Source organism: Pimephales promelas, chromosome 7 (assembly GCF_988280905.1).
Source record: "Pimephales promelas chromosome 7, fPimPro1.hap1.1, whole genome shotgun sequence".
Taxonomy (NCBI): domain Eukaryota; kingdom Metazoa; phylum Chordata; class Actinopteri; order Cypriniformes; family Leuciscidae; genus Pimephales; species Pimephales promelas.
The window spans coordinates 27425852-27444385 of NC_142775.1; the positions used below are offsets into that span (position 1 = coordinate 27425852).

Sequence of the window (18534 nt, forward strand, 5' to 3'; positions counted from 1 at the left end):
CGAGAGAGGGGAGAGAAAAAAAAAATCTTGGTCCGGTTCCCACAACGCGCTGCCATCTTGTTCTCCACCAGCTGGGCGATCTTCTCCACGTTGCCTGGCGGTAGCACTGGATAGCCCTCGGTGGACAGCTCAACATTTCTCGGGCCGCCTGGTGGGCGGCGACGGCTCCTCTGGGTTCGGGCAGACGGCAGGAATCCCCTGTTCCCTGCTCCTCCCATTCATGGCGGATGGCAGCAGGTTCCAGCCCACGGCGAATGGTGTCGACTCCCTTGCGGATGTCTGCCGTCCCTCCAGGCGGCTAGCAGTGAGCTCAACCGACCCCCCGGCAACTCACTCCAGTGCACCGCCTCGAGTGTCCATGTCACGGACTCTGCCCACCATGCTCGATGGCACCGCGGATGTCCCACAGCGGCGAGGACTCTCTGACAGCACGGAATGCGGAATCCTTCTTCCTGGGTTTCGGCACCAATGTAACAGGGTTCAGTTGTTATGGGAAGGAGGCGGCGGGAAGTTTAATAATAAAATAAACAAATACAAAAATTCACCCCTCTCTAACGACTGCTGGCACACACAAAAAAAAAAAAAAAAACATATGTTCAGGCCTGTTCCTCTCTCGATCTGCACTGTTGTCACTCCCCCTTTATGCTTTCGCTCCTCCGTGAGAGATGCATGACCGCTCATTACCACTCATGCCACAGGACTCGCACTGTTTTCACGTCACTCGGCCTAGTCCTGCTCGCCACAATAATTAATAAAATGATAATATATGTTAATATATCTATATATGTTAATAAAAAAAAATTGTCTTTATAATATCATGCAAAAAATGTGATCATGACAGTGGCCCATGACATCAAAAAGTTTTTCAATTCATGTCCTATAGAGGGAGCAGATTTAGGGATGCTCAACGTTTTAGCCATCAAAAATTTCTAGCCAAAAATCTAAGAGATGGACAATGAGCTGCCTGAGAATTTGAAAATAAATTGCAACGATAAGAGCTAATAACAACATCATTTACAACTATAAAAATGAAATGAAAAATCGACACATGAAACAATCCCAGGTTAATTAGATTTAACATACATGCTGAGTGATGGATGATATTAGTGCAAAAAGGGTAATGCATGCAGCTGTGAGAACACGTGCACTTCTCTGAGTCTTGTGGATAAATCCAGATACGCAAGCACAACCACAAAAAACAAAAAAAACAAAAAAAAAACAAACCCTAGAGAAGCATAATGTGGACAAAATTCCACAATAATGGCTTAGCAGTTGTGCATTAAATAGTTTATTGCCACATTACTAGTGATTCATTTATAATAAAGATAATATTTTGTTGCACTCAAGTGCCACAAATAGTCACAGGATACTTCAAACTAAAATAATCTAATTGAATAAATGGAAATATTTCTCAACAGTTTATTTCAAAGGGCTCATTTATAATTGACAATTTTAGTCAACAATTTTCCTTTTGGTACATCACCATTCAGATAAATAGAGAATTGTGCTGCATCATCAAGGTCATGGGTTCTATTCCCAAGGAATACATGAACTGATCAAATGTTATCTTGAATGCAGTGTCAATTTGGAAAAAAAAAAAAAAACAATAAAAAAGTTTTTGTTAAATGCATAAAAAGAAAATACGTAGTATCATCTAACGTTTCAGAATCTGAATAGATCCAATAAATAAATGTGCTTAGATATACCAAGATACCAAAATCTGCAATCGAAATTCAGATATTATAATATGAACACCAAAATTTCCCTTCAAACCCTTCTGAGAACTCCATTAAGTCTTCTGAGATATGAAAGGGCAGCCTCAGTATGATACATTTTCCCTCAAACTCAAATACACTCACATGAATACACTGTGGCTTTGGTGGTGACTTTCTTACTACGCTTATAAAGAAATTTTCATCCCCACACCTTCACAGAGGGGCCCGCTTCAAATACGGCCAGCTGCAGAGGCTGTCTGCCAAGTACACAGAGTGGCCGTTTGCAAAATATCAACATTGAGAGTTCATCTCTCCAAAAGATTGGAGGGGGGCATTAGCCAAGGCAAACTCTGCTTTTAGCAGAGGGGTATTTTGAGTCCCCTTAAACAGTGGGTCCATAAAAGTTGTTAGTAGGCACTTAACCATCTGTACACACAGCCGCAAAAGAATGCATTTGAATATTTTTCACGCACACTGCCTCATCTGCATATTGACCTCTAGAAACCAGTGTGTCCTCTACAGCCTATTCCAGCACACACAGCACATTTATAATATCATGTCCCTTTAAAGTACGAACCATCTGGGAACAAGCTGTCGCAAAAGTACTCATAGATAAATGTACGTTCTCATGCTGTTCTTTCTTTTTTTGCAGATGTGGTAAAATCTAATTCAGAAGACTCAAACAATTGCCTTAATCATAAGCAAATGACTAATGACCAAATAAGCATTTCCTTCATCGAGATCAAGAATGAAAAATATGTGACCCATATGCGTGCTTTGGAAAGACAAAGACTGAAATGAGAAGCTGGCAGAGTTGCATATCTCAACAGCGTTTAGCAGAACACTTGTACAAACTGTCCTAACTAGCTGATGGTAAAGAGAGGAGAGGAGAGACACGGAAAGACAGCCTGCGCTAATGGGCATGTTTTTCTGCTAAGAGAACAAATCTACAGCAATCAGGAAAAGTATTTTACACGGACACTTGTTAGCACCGTTGTGCCGTCGCGCTGCGAGAGAGGAACTATTTAAAGGACGAGGAGGTAGTGTTTGTTCATTCTTTAGCTTCGAGGCTGAAATACGTTTGGTAAACTGCACTTAATGAAGAGGCATGCATTAACCGGTGAAATGGTAATGAGTTGAATGTTAACCGTGCTGAAAATGCAAAATGTATCTCTAGGCAGCTTAGATATATTCCATTGGGGATATTTCAGGCATTCAATAAAAATGGATGCGTTAAAGGCCCTAAATGAAACAGTTTACGTGAGCGATTATCTGAATCATGATTCCTGCGATCATAGACCCTTAATGGTTCTCATTATTCACTTCTCACTGACGATCAACCATATGGTGGTGGAAGCCCAGAGAGACTACAGTAGTTTCTCTATCGGGACTGCACATCTCACCTGATTCTTCAGGTCTAGTTTGGGGCATGGCCGTCCACCGTTGAACGGCTTCTCCCGAAGCCATTTGGACCTGATTTTCAGCCCGCTGCCGCAGGAGGCACTGCAGGCCGACCACGGTGACCAGTCACTCAGCTTACAGTCCAGAGGGCAGGGCATGTGGCAGACCTCTTCCACCAGACCTGTGAAAGAGCATGTTGAGCAATCAGAGCAGCCGAGCCCCTACCATTCACCATCCATCTAACAATGTTAGCGGAAACATCTGGTTGCCGATGCTGAGACCTTGTCTAATTTACACTGACAGTTCAGGGCACCCCACAGCTTCCTATTTGACTAATGAATGCTCGCCTTTTCAGCAGAGACAAATTACTAAGCTCTTTACTAAGAGAGAGAAAGAGAGGAAAAGAAACAAGTAGACAAACCTGATTCGCTGCAGAGTTCTGGGCTAACCAAGTGGGCTTCATGGTCCAGACAGGCCACGGCACGATAACGCAACCCCTGACCACAGTCACGTGCCTCTCGGCGACCCCTCCAACCCTGGAGGGATCCTTGCACCGGGGTCTCAGACAGGACACAAGATGACCAGTTACCATACGGCTGAGAAACAAACTCCTCGCACGGACAGGGCTCGGACTCTACCAGAGGGTACAAGTCTTCCTTCAGACACCGGTCCTGTTTCCGGCTCCGACCTGAAAAGAGTGACAAATAGGAGAGCCAGAAAGAAAGAAGAAAAAAATAAAGAGGAAGCAATAAATAACAGCCTAGTCATCAGAATTTTTGGTGCTATTCAGAGACTGCACTCTGGGAACTCATGTGTGTAATGTACTTATCTGTCTATGAAAATTATTAAAACATTAATGATGTCTGCCTGGATATCTGGACCATTACTCATTCTGCTGTCAAATGTGGACTGCGAAGTGCCACTGCAAACATCCCCAGGGAACGATTAGAGAACTATTCTGAGTAGACTGCAATGGAATCGCTCAGTGACAAGAGCAAGACAGAATAATTTCTTCAAGCAAACATGCCATTCTTTCAGCACACTTTATATGATGGATCAGGGGTGTCCAATACTGCTCTTGGAGAGCCACTATTGAGCAGAGTTCAGCTCCAACCTTAAATGACACCTGAAGAAATGAAACAAGGTCTTCAGGGTTAATAGAAACTTCCAGGCAGGTGTGTTGGAGCTGGGACGTTGCACTGTCTGCAGGATGTTGGCCCCTCCAAGATTGGTTACCCCTGTGATGGAGGATCAGTTCTGGAGTAACTGATGAATGGATTGTCAAGCTCAGAATTCCATTTGGCATGGATATGGTTCTCAATTACATTTTATCAGTGTTCAAATTGTGTGTCTTTATTTTAGGATTGCTTTTACTTGATTTGTTTCTCTATTGTTGTTTTTGGTTATCTGTATTTTGTTATATTTACAGTGTCTTATTGTTCTATTTGTCTTTGTGTAAATCTTTTATGTAAAGTGCTTTGAGAAAATAACTTTCAAAGGTGCTACATTAAGTAGATTTATGATTTTTATTATTATGACTTTGGAGGGTACCAACCCTGATCAGAATGTATTAAAAGATTCAAAAGTAGCACACTTCCAAACCCACAAGACTTTTGTTTGTGTTCAAAAAAATTAAGATATTTATAATGAAACTTATTAAATGATATTATTAAATGATATTTATGAGAGATTCCTGTCCCTCCATTCAAACACAACTTTGAAGCTTATCATTTTCAATTTATGTACTTATTCACATATAAACATTGATAAAGACACATACATAAAGACACATACATTATCAGGCCCCAATTTATATTTAGTGGCTTTAAGTACTATGTACTTGTATCTAAAAATAAGTATAATATATTATTGCGTTCATGTTGTATAGTAAAACACATTGCTGCTATTGAGGGTTTACACTTTATTTTATGGTGTCCATGATACAGAGTAAATACTTAATGAATTACTTAGTAGTAGACATTGTAATAATATGTTACAAAATGTAATTAACATGTAACTAAGTTATTGAACAACCTGTGCGTACAGATTGTCATTACACTCATGTAATAGGCAGCTACTGTTAGACATGTAACAGGCCGAGTCGGTTACATACACATTACCGACTTGGTACAATGTAATTATATAAGAAAGTACTCTGTACTACTCAATGTAACAAGTACTTAAATATGTATGAAAAAAGCCTGCAGTTACACGTGGTCATTTGTACCTTCTAAAATAGTGTATCAAGATTGTACTTAAGTGTACTTCATGGGTATAAGATATTTAGATACACATGAAGTACACTTAAGTACAGTCGTGATACACTTTATTTTACATAGCTTATCCCTGTGTAATATTATGTAATTGCAATGTAAATAGGAAGCTACCGCATGCATTTAAATTGTGAACGAGGGATTTAGGCTTAATTCAATCTAAAGTACATATGGATAAGGTTTGTAGATAAACATGAAGTACACTTAAAGGTGCTATATGTAATTTCAACGCATTCTCATCCTTTAACGTCATATAGAATGCTATATGCGAAAACGGCACTATACTACGCACATGGTACCCGTTATCGTTAATATAACACGCGCTGTGAGGGCTAAGTTTAGGTGTGGGGTAGGGTCTGCGTGTCATATTCACGCTAAAGGATTTATGACGTCTTGGGTTCGCGTGTTATATTAACGATAAAGGGTGCCATGTGTGTAGTATAGAGCCATTTTTGCATATAGCGTTATATATGACGTTAAAGGATGAGAACGGGCTGGTAATTTTTAGTGGCCTCTATCGGTGATGTTTCAGATTGCAACCAATTTTTACAAGCGCGCGTGTGCTCTTGTTCATGCTCGAACACAAGAGCGAGCACTCATGGTACGCGCCGGGCACACTTTCAACACACCTGAGAAAGCATCACACAACATGCTGGAAACTCATGTAAACTCCCACTGCAACGTTACAATGTTGCCTTGGCTTTTTACTTGCTAAGTTGGGGACGTTTAATATTCAACAATATTATTGATCTGTGTTGTATTATGACCATGTGTAACTGCATGATTTTTACCTTAGTATCATATTTAAGTAGTTGTTACATTGTACCAAGTCGGTGACGTATGTTGTCTATTATATGAATGTAATTACTCTCTGTAAATACAGGCTGTTCCATAACTTAGTTACATGTTAATTACTTTTTGTTAAATGTTATTACAATGTCTACTACTAAGTATTTACACTGTATCACGGACAACATAAAATAAGGTGTTACCGTAGTGGAAGCCACTTAATATAAAGTGGGACCGTTTATCAAATACAGCAAATGGAAGCTTAGCTGTACTTGCTTGACTCACAAGAACACATATTGGTTCTTGTGAATACTCAAAACGTGTTTGCATGACAATTTTCAATGGGGAAACATAAATCTGCCAGGCTTCATTAAAAAATATCTTCATTTGGTTTCAAACATGAAGGAAATTCTAATGGGTTTTGAATAACATGAAGGTGCATAAATGAGGGAGACAGGGGAACAAATAAGGAGAGTAACGAGAAGGAAAAAAAAAAACAGGTGGGACAAATTAACCAATAATCAGATAACTTGGAAGGAGGCGTCAAGACAGGGACAGGGACACAAAACACCACATGTGCTACATATGACAGGACAGACATATGACAATGGGCTCTGTGTGCGGCGGTATATCTGGTGAAGGTCTAAGTATGCTTGATTACTTCCGCCGATAGTAGAGTCCAATGCAATACTGCAAGGATTTATATTGGATTTTATACTCTATGGCTATACTAAAGAAACGTTAGTCACAAAAACACACTCGTTGTGTTTATGCTTCTTTTTTTTAATTTTATTAAATAAACATAACTATATATAAAATTACATCTAAACGTATTAAAGTTTTGTTTTAAAGACGGGAGGACAGTAAATTTTGAAGACTCTGCCATAATCCCGTTTTCTCGGTTTTCCTCCACTTTAAATCTCCACAACCGGAAACTGAAGAGCATCCTTGCGTCAAATGCGGAACTTATGCGTGCATATAGCCCATTACAAAACATAAGAACTGTTAGCTCATGAGGACCCTTATTTAGGACAGAAAAAAGTGTGTTTCGAACTTTCACTGATGAAAAGTACAAACAAGTCAATTAAAAATTAAACATCTAAACAAGTTAAACAACACCAGGAATCAATAATCCCACAATATGTTTAACAATTCATTGAAGAACATTTATTTATTTATGTTTGTTGTTGTTGTTGGGGTAGGGAGGTGGGTTCCCTTATGTATTGGGATGCCACAGCCAATATGAGAACTGCACCAACCAAAGGAAGCTCCCTTTCTCTCTCCCTGCATTCATTATTTTTATTTGTACAAACATAGACCCGAAGTACTCCCATGTTCAGTGGACCATATACATCTAATTTATCTAATGAGGAGAGAAATGGATAGATTTCACACCATAAAGGCTTCTGTTTAAGTGGCTATTAGTTCCTCTTTGCGCACTTCACTTCCTGGAACATTTCAAATTAGTCATGTCCATTAGACATGATGAATATTATTAGGTTATATAAATAAAAGGATCTGTCCACGAGGATGGATGCTCCTTTCAGACATTCTGCCTGTCACTGACACTACAGACCTGCATTCAACAGTGTTCTCAAACCTGTCAAGAAAGATAAACTCAGCCTGTCAAACCTGTGGGCCGCACTGGACAATTATGCATAGTCAGGCTAAAGACCTGTGAAAAAATAATGCTTTGATGTACTGGATTCAGAGGCTTTTGGCGTCTTGTTGTTTGAAGGATTCTGCTTTGTTGCATCAATGCGGTCAGTGTGGTTTTGCTGACAGCTAAAGCTTTAAAGATAATGCTGATGAAAGATCATCATCAATCATGATGCAATAACTCAGTGGATTCAGTCAATCTCTGGTTGAGTCAAATGCCAAATGACACTGTCGCATAGAAGGTCAACCAAGGTACCTGTTGCAGATATATATACATAAGAATACAGATTCAAGTATTTCAGATTTGCAAAATAATTCATAAATATCACATGCAGCGTTTACGATATTCTTTTTTTTTTTTTTTACAACAGTTCATTAATAAGAAGTTAATGGATTTATGAGTCATCAGGTGGACTTTTGAGCAGTTAAATTCGTTGACGAATACTTAATATTTTAGATTTAGTCCGAGAGTTTTCTGTCCCTCCATTGAAAATGTATGTACTGTCCTTGACGAGAAAGGAAATACTGACATCATCAAAGTAGTCCATGTGACATCAGTGGGTTAGTTAGAATGTTTTGAAGCATCAAAAATGCATTTTGGTCCAAAAATAACAAAAACGAAGACTTTATTAAACATTGTATTCTCTTCCAGTTCCGTGTTCACGAGTCCGCGGTGACGTAAGACGCTGCTGACGTGTTCTCTGGTTACACCACCAGTGTCCCTGCGGACAGAACCGGAAGACAATACAATGTTTTATAAAGTCATAGTTTTTTTTTTTTTTGGACCAAAATGTATTTTCGATGCTTCAAAACATTCTAACTAACCCACTGATGTCACATGGACTAGTTTGATGATGTCTGTATTTCCTTTCTGGACAAGGATAGTATACCGTATGTACATTTTTAATGGAGGATACAGAAAACAGAATACAGAAAACTCTTGGACTAAATCTAAAATATTTTAAACTTTATTCTGCTACAAAGTTTTATACCACTCTTTGTTATACCACTGTTCAGACACAGGAAAATATTACTGTTTTCATTTCAGTAATACAGTCGGAAAGAAAATCAGAGTCAGAGTCACGCTCATCTGGTTTTGAATGTATATAAATCTGTGTAAATTCGTCATAAAAATTATAATGGAGGCCATTAAGAGATAGCCAAGTGGTGAAAGATAAATATAAAACAAAACCGGCGCAAGACTGACCCCTGAGGAACACCAGTGAAAACAGAGCTAATCTCAGACCTATGGAAATGAACTGAAATGAACTGGGAATTGTCAGTAAAATAGGATCTAAAACACTTAAAAACTGTCCCCAACACACCAAACACTCGTTCAATATGTGTAAGTAATAGACTGTGATCAGCAGTATCAAAAGCAGCGCTTTGATCAAGAAGGATGAGAATGGATGTTGCACCAGAGTCAGAAGCCATCAACAAATCATTGGTGACTAGCCAAAGCCATCTTAGTACTGTGACATTTACGAAAACCCGACTGAAGGGGTTCAAAAAGATAATTAGTCATGAGATGGTTACATAAATGAGAGGGGCAACAATATGCTCAAGTATTTTTCTCAGAAAAACCGACGATTTGACATAATTATTAGATATAATTATTAGATATAAAATACATTTTTTTTGTTTGTTAATGAGGAAAAATCCTCCAGCTCCTGCACATTCTTTGCTTTTCCAGCATCTTCTGCATATTTGACTCCTTAATAGCAGTGAATATGATTGTGAGGTCCATATTTTTGCACTGGTGAAAAGTGAGGGACTCATACACAATTATTACAAACCCTGCATTTAGTGATGTTCAAGAAGGAAGCATCCGTTAAGGATAGAACTGGATGTAAATTGGTGCAAATTGTTCTTATTTTGTTTAAAAAAATGAATTAATTTATTTTTTCCTGCCCTTCAGAGGCTAAAAAAAGATATAGGCATGTAAAACAAAATAAGAAAAATTTACACATCACCATCATCTTGCTCAAAAGTGTACCCCTGGTTATTAAAAGAACACCGTTCACTTATTCACCGTATCCCCCAGAGTTATAAGTCCATACATACCTTTTTCATCTCTGTGTAACTCAGTCTGACGCATAGATCGCTAGCCTAGCTTAGCTTGGACTGGATGTAAATGGCTCCAGTTAGCATACTAATCCCAATAAGTGACAAAATAATGCAGACATTTTCCTATTCACATGCTGTGATTTGTATAGATCAATATAAATATTGGGAACAATATTCTCAGAAGCCGAAGCACTACTTGGGCAGAGTGATTAACTCAGCACCTGAGACGCACCATGGTGAGGAGAGGAGTTCGAGTTGGAGTATAAAATCAGCAATTACTACATAGTAATGTTCAAACCTTAATATAATTCATATATTATTTATTTATTTATTTATTATTATTATTATTATTATTATTATTATTATTTTCTTCAGGAGTGTATAACGAGTTTGGAAATTGTAGAGAAATGCTTAATTTATGCATTGTCAACTGTGGATACACTCTTTAATGATGAGCATAATTACATTTACATTTTAGAAAACAACATTGACAACAACAATACTTCCAAGTGAAACTAATCCAGAATTGTCTCAGAGCAACACAAAATTAATGAATACCTGCATAAATCAGTGTTTATAAATTAATTGGTTGAACAGGCACTTGTTTTGTTTTTCTGAATAAATTAGTGTGGTTTAAACAAATCTGTCGAGTGAATGATTAGTTGACTCTCTCATAAAGACTCCATCCATGTCTCACAGCAGGCCTCTATACAGTATACAGGGAGGGAGAAAGAGAAATGGACACAGTCATTGAGGTAGAAAGAAACTCACACTCTCACTGGTGTCCAGAAGCTTCCTGACGAGTGTTTGCCAACCTCCATCTGTTTTGGGTGTTCAGAGGCGGTCAGTGATAGAAAACAGCTCTAATAGTGTGAAATCTCTGTCAGTACACTGCAGCCTCACTGACAATCTGCTTTCTCCTTTTTTTATGTGTGTGTGTGCATATGTATATGAAACACACACTTTCTACAGCAACAATTCATTATTGATGGCACCCCCAGAAACCAACACCTGATAGTGCATTTAATTCAGCAAACAGCAAAATCATCCTTAGCTTGCAGTTTTCAGGCTTAATTTCTGTTTGTGTGTGTGTGTGATGCTTTTGGATTTCTAGGTTGAAATATGACATTTTAGCGTGTGATCTTTGGTGTGGAATTTCCTAAAACTATGTGTGAAGAAAGCCTTTGAAGGTTTATCTGACACAGTGAACATGTCACACTGTGAGATGTGCATGATCTTAATGAGAGCCAAACATTACTTTCATGGGAACAAACTAACTAAAGCAAAAAGCGCTGCAATAATTCCCTAACAACAATCTCTAAATTTGCCCGTAAAGCAGTTCACTCTGATCTCTGATGATAGACAACAAGTCTGTCAAAACACTTATGTATGTGCAGTAAAGCAAAAAAAAAAAAAAAAAAAAAAAAAAGAAGAAGAATAAGAAGAGGACAGTTAATGAAATAATGAATATGAATTCTTCTCAAAGTTACAGATGGAGCCCTGAACACTTCAAGTTCACTTTAAATGGCTTCTTTTTCCAAGGCCATTTTCCCTGCTCTAGCTGATAATGCTCAGCTCAAGAATATACTAAAGCTGACTTGTCTGTCAGCTTACTTCCTTTGTTAAAATGATATTCCTCAAGTGATACTATAATAATGACACTCTAGAAGCCATTGTACATCTTGGCACTAGTGCTCTAAGGATTTTACAAAAATCCCACTAATTTGTACCCACACCTGTCAAGACATAAACAAGCTTATCGACTCGCTACGGTATATGATTTATTCACTGTTGCAGTATTTGTACTGTGTTGTGACTTTTTCCATTCCAAACACCAAACAAACGACCTACTAACAGTAAAAAATGAACACAATAAACCTTGTTCTTATATCTCTTGAGGAAAGTAACAACTGCCTGATAGAACATGGCAGAGCATATCAACACATCATTGAATTTTCGCTCACCACTATTATAGGGCACTGAATCTGCCAATTTTAAAAGTTTTCAAATGTAATATACAAGAAAGAAGTTAATACATTTTTTTAATGTAATAAATATAAATCTTATATAAACTGGGGGTTATTTTAGGAATATTAATAGGAAATAGGAATATGAATAGTAATTTGTTGTTTTTTTTATTAACATTTTACATTTCACCAATTATAAAATTATGTACCACAGATTTTTTCTAGAAATACTTTGCTGCAGAAATATCAACTCACTTATAATTATTTTTGTTTAACTCATTAAAGATTGTTTATCAGTTCCACACAAAGAGGTTTAGATACTCTGTCTACAAGAATCAAGAACAAACAGCACTGGTCAGTAACATTAGTACATTGATAACTGTATTGGCCGTTACTCAGAATTTGGAATATCGTATCGGTTATGAAAAATCGGTGCATAACAAATTTTCATCACAACTAACATTTTTACATATTTTATTTGACTCAATTTGCTTAAAGTCAAAGTTACAGTCTTTTGGATCAACCAGGAGTTAAGTATCTTTCTAAAGGATAGAATGGTTTTGCACAAACCTGAAACCCTCATACCAGCCTCTTAGCATTTTCTCATTAGTGTAATTAATGCATAAGATTTGGGGTTCGCATAATATTTACTGGATATGCACAACTTTGTGAATCACCCTGAAACGTTGTCTGAATGTATCTCACCTGTTAGGGTGCGTTTGCTGGTACGTCGGCTCCCACATCCAGAGCATTCAGAGACTTTAGACCAAGAACTGAAGGTGCAGTCATCCCTGCAGGGCACCCAGCAGCTCCTGAAGCGTGACGGCATTGGTCCGGCCCAACGGAGACACTCTGACACGGCTGCCATCTCATCATACTCATCCACACAGCTCAATCCTGAGAGGACACACAATCAAACACTGCTTTAATACAACAGTCATTTATGCCACTTGTGATACAAATGTGATAAATATTGTACGACACGACAGTTCTTCAGGCATTAACGTGGTAGCGATTTCATGGAAATGTATTAGCATCCAGACTCCACATGGTAAAAGCCATTCACTTTGCCCCATAACTCTTTCTTTCTACAGCGCTGATTTGAGATCCTCTCACATGAAAATTGCCTTCCTCTGCATCACCAGCACTGAGGGACGATAAATGATATGCTTGGCAAATGTGAAGCTTTCTGTTACCTTTTCAGCACACTGCAACCATTCCACCCACAAGGTGAAGTATTCCTCACAGACAACAAAGATTTTGCCGAGGACTTTTCCCTCACAGACTTAAATTTGCCACTGTGCCTTACATGATGACATGTTTTTGACACAGTCCTCTGCTGCATGGCTCTGTACACTCAGCAGAGGCTTTTCAAGGGAGCACAGTTAACACACAGCTATAACAATGACATTTGAGGGGAACTTTTCAAACTGTATAGCAGAGCTTTTTAATGGTTCATATTGATTTTCAGCCCATTCTCACCCTCAATGCGTCACCTAACTGACGCCTTGGGAAGCATTTGACCATGCTTCAATATCTGACGCTTTAGGCGCCCTTTAGCGTCAGTTAGATGACGCCCTAGGATTGCGTGTATCCTACCCCCACCCCATACCTAAACCTAACCGCGTCCTCTTACTGACGCTTTCCTTTAGCGTCAGTTAGATGACGCCGTAGGATCGCCTAAAACGTCAAATATTTAAGCATGGTCAAAGGTGACGCCTTGGGGTGAGAATGCGCTGTGTTTTTACAGAATATTATTAAAGAACAACTAAAAAAACAATAATTGTTCAACTTCCAACCGATCAAGAGTAGACATCAGGGAATTTAATATTGAAAAAAGGTGGGTTTTACCATGGTAAATAAACACTTTGCAACATATGCCCTTTCATTGTTTATTGCTTTTATAGAACAGTGACAGTAATACACTAATAGTTAATTAGCTTAACTGAAGCCTTGCCAAAATTTCTGAAAGGAAGTCGAATGAGCACCAAGGGTGCATGTATTTGTCCATTTGTGTGGTACCATGGCATTAGCATGATAAATGTCTTATGGCATTCTTTAAAGTACCATGGAGTACCATATTTTACTGTCTGATACAATGACTGTGCCATTGTACCGCTATCATCTTTTTTGTAAGGATAAAAAAAATAAACAAAACAATGCAAATAATGCATATATACTTTTAATGTATTCTGTCATCTCAACTTCCCAACTACTTAAGAAAAATATTTAACCCAAACAAACAAACAAAAATTTCATTTAGTCTTTTTCAAAGATTTTCTTCACTGATACGTTACTGTGCACACAGATGAAATATGCTTCTTTAGCTACAGCTACACCAGAGTTTATTTGTTTTTACTATGTTTAGCAGGAGTTTGTTCCCTCCACATTGATAATACTTTATTGATTCAGATTTGTAGGACACAAATTCCAACCCTTGCAGATCTGTCAGAAAGGCTCTAAACCGAAGGGAGGGGACAACTGTGTTTTGAATATAGAACAAAGACCCTGTGTATGTTTAAGTGCCAAAATAACATCTGACTCTAGTCTGCATGGACACCACCTTCCCTAGGGCAATGTGATGCTGTTATCTCAGAAGTGACCCTCTAATGTCTTTGAACATGTACACATACGCCTTTAACACATTTTATTGATTCCTATTTGAATTTCAAATGTTGCTCTCTGACCAAAGCATTTGATCTCTTCACTTTAGAGTATAATGTGGGTGGAGTATCTAGATGTGGGATAGTGTTTTACAATATTTGTAGCATGTTATGTACTGCACCATAAAGGACATTGTTTACAGAATTGAATAGTCTTTCTGATCATTTTGTCCTTCAGACTCAAATGTGAAAGGTAAGTTTTGAAATGACATATATATATATTTTTTTACTCTTAAGAATTTCACATCCTCTCTGGGAATACGTCAGTTTCTCTACTCTTTCTCTCCTAGCTTCCTTTTCTTTCTCACACTCATTGCCGGTTCCCGCAGTGCCCCAGAGACAGAAAGGTTGACAGTAGACATTCAGAATGGAGCGCACAGGCTGCCCATTTTTAGCACAATTATTTACCCTCTCTCCTCCATCCCTATATCAGTCTCTCTCAATTTATCTCCTCTCCCTATTGTTAACATTTTATTCCTATCTCAGCTCATGACAGGGATCAACTTAATAATGCAGCCACTTACAAAGGTGACAATGTTTGCTGACTACTCAAAAGGACACATTGGAGAACTTTTTTGGCCCTTAAAAAAGACTTTGTCAGACTTGCCAGCTAAGCTTCCCAGTACTCATTAACGGCACACTTTCATGTGCTCCTAGAATTAAAGTTTCGATATGTGGGAATCTAAGCCCAATTAAATGATTACTAAAGCTATACACAATACCAACAAGCAATGTGGAAGAGGGACTACCACATCCACCCCATATAATAGGAACTTATTAACTGCATGAGACATGTAATCCATAATGTGAGACAAAGATTAGTAAGTGTGGTATAATAAATATATGTGAGTTCAAAAATTACAAAATAAGATTCCCAATTGGGAACAAGCGTTTTCATACCAAAAGTGAACAGACAAAGGGCCCTATCTTGCACCCGGCGAAAATGACTTTATACACAAACGCATGTCTCATTCCTATTTTGCACGCACGCAAAGCGGGATTTTCCCCTCCACAGACGCACGTCGGCGAACTAGGGAATGAACTTGCGCTCCCTGGGCGGATCGGAGCAAAAACCTGAAAAAACCTTATTACCCATTTTTTAAGGCTAATTGTAGTACTGAAGGATCAGACCTGTTTGCCCAATAGTGGCAAGAAACATCCGTATATAATGTTTAACCGACGCTGATGTGCGAGAGTTTCTCCCATCCCCATACAACGTCACCTTTTCACGTTACGCCCAAACCACACCTATGAATAATGAAGCTACTTTAGACCAACCCCTTTTAGATTTGAGCCAGGCGCAAGATGCATTTATCCCGCCGGGAAAATGGCAACAGCGCCGGGAAAAATTACTTGCGCCATGCGCTTTGACACTTGCGTTTCAGATCGTTAAAATAGGGCCCAAAGCGTTGAATACCAGCAGCAAAAGTTCACCTTAAAATAACTTACAAAGAATGTGACAAATTTTTGTCAGCAAAATGTACCACAGAAAAACCAAAAATACTCCTGTCATTCACATCCTCTAATGCAAAATACTACCAATCTGATATGGATTTATGCCATGTGCAGAAAGTTTCATGGACTATGACAGAAGCACTCATTGTACTGTTGGTTTCCAGTAAGGTTGTGCAAGGATAGCAAGTAATCAACTATACAGGGACTCTGTGACCTCCAAAGAGTTAAGTGCTGTCAGTGTGAATGTTTCTTAACAATCTGTCAACACTGGAATTCAGTTATTCATTTTCAATGAGAGGTAGTGATTTGAGGTGATATGAATGACAGCGACCATAAACAGTGGTACAAAGATGAGTAGAGGTTCATTTTATACAAACAAGCAGTATAGCGTCAGTTATGTCAGGTCAAGTTAGTCAAGCTCGCATCAGCTGACTCTCAGCTGATCCACATCTTATAGGAATATGACGCCTATCACCGTACATATATAAGCTCCTTCAGTATTTTCAACAGCTATCGTGTTTCTCAGGGGCTAATTAGCCTCCATCCCCAGCTCCTCTCGTCCAGTCAAGATTTGGCATTCTGATTCCCCTTGAATCAGAATAAATTCTCGAATTATGTTGTACATTCAAATATTGACATTCTGTTCTGTTTACCCTAAGGGGGTTATTGCTGCTCTCCCTGTTCTTATACATGCTAGGCTGCATGGATGCGCAGGGAATTCTTGCCCAGAACAGAACCATACCACCCATCCAAACTGTATGCTAATTTCAATCGCATTTGACGATAGTAATCGTGACAGAAATAATGCAACCACCAGCATGAGAAAAACATCCAGTATGCAGCAGTCCTGTGTGCAAAAATGCCTTGTTGATGCAAGAGTTCAGAGGAGAATGGGCCGACTGATTCAAGCTGATAGAAGAGCAACTTTCACTGAAATAACCACTCGTTTACACCCGAGGTATGCAGCAAAGCATTTGTGAAGCCACAGCATGCACAACCTTGAGGCGGATAGGCTACAAAAGCAGAAGACCCCACCGGGTACCACTCATCTACACTAGAAATAAGAAAAAGAGGCTACAATTTGCAAGAGCTCACCAAAACGTTAAATCAACGTTATATCAACGTTGTTTCACTGTTGAAACAACAACTGACATTATTATTGGACATTTGAAGACTGGAAAAATGTTGCCTTGTCTGATGAGTCTCGATTTCTGTTGAGACATTCAGATAGCAGAGTCAGAATTTGGTGTAAACAGAAGGAGAAAATGGATCCATCATGCCTTGTTACCATTATGCAGGCTGGTGGTGGTGGTGTAATGGCGTGGGGGATGTTTTCTTGGCACACTTTAGGCCTCTTAGTGCCAAATGGACATCCTTTGAATGCCACGGCCTACCTGAGCATTGTTTCTGACCATGTCCATCCCTTTATGGCCACCATGTACCCATCCTCACAATGCACCATGTCACAAAGCTCGAATCATTTCAAATTGGTTTCTTGAGCATAACAATTAATTCACTGTACTAAAATGGCCCCCAATGGTACCTATATTTGATATACCGTAAACTCTAGTGTGAAGGCCCAACTTGCCGTCACGTTTCTCACACACACAAAGAGAGAGAGTGAGAGACAGTCTTATATACCACGAAAGGAAGTAGTTCTGCACAAAAGAGGGTTTTTAAAGTAATTTAGTTGTTGTTTCTTATTTATTTACTTGCGTTTGCCATAGAACTGTTGTATAAACGTAATATAACACTCGTAGCTGTGCAATATGCCTGTATATCAGCACTCTGTGGTTACCTCTGTCTATGGCCACTCGTGTGATATTGCTAATTTAGAAATAGAATATCAAAATAGAATATCAGTCTGGCGAGTAACCAAACAAATGTATTAGGTGTGCGTAGAGGTTTGCAGTATGTAAATATACACTCACCGGCCACTTTATTAGGTACCCCATGCTAGTAATGGGTTGGACCCCCTTTTGCCTTCAGAACTGCCTCAATTCTTCGTGGCATAGATTCAACAAGGTGCTGGAAGCATTCCTCAGGGAGTTTGGTCCATATTGACATGATGGCATCACACAGTTGCCGCAGATTTGTCGGCTGCACATCCATGATGCGAATCTCCCGTTCCACCACATCCCAAAGATGCTCTATTGGATTGAGATCTGGTGACTGTGGAGGCCATTTGAGTACAGCGAACTCATTGTCATGTTCAAGAAACCAGTCTGAGATGATTCCAGCTTTATGACATGGCGCATTATCCTGCTGAAAGTAGCCATCAGAAGTTGGGTACATTGTGGTCATAAAGGGATGGACATGGTAAGCAACAATACTCAGGTAGGCTGTGGCGTTGCAACGATGCTCAATTGGTACCAAGGGGCCCAAAGAGTGCCAAGAAAATATTCCCCGCACCATGACACCACCACCACCAGCCTGAACTGTTGATACAAGGCAGGATGGATCCATGCTTTCATGTTGTAGACGCCAAATTCTGACCCTTCCATCCGAATGTCGCAGCAGAAATCGAGACTCATCAGACCAGGCA

The 18534-nt window shown here is 39.0% G+C and overlaps 1 protein-coding gene across 2 annotated transcripts in view; it reads right to left on the bottom strand.

Annotated features, from left to right (window-relative positions):
• thsd7ba (thrombospondin, type I, domain containing 7Ba) overlaps positions 1-18534 on the bottom strand; it is a 209722-nt gene that overhangs the window by 45849 nt on the left and 145339 nt on the right. For both annotated transcript variants that reach the window (XM_089133301.1, XM_039655480.2), the window contains exons 14-16: positions 12577-12768; positions 3538-3804; positions 3119-3297 (exon numbers count right to left, since the gene is read on the bottom strand). In XM_089133301.1, the coding sequence (XP_088989427.1) occupies positions 3119-3297; positions 3538-3804; positions 12577-12768 (638 nt within the window). The remainder of the gene's footprint in view (positions 1-3118; positions 3298-3537; positions 3805-12576; positions 12769-18534) is intronic.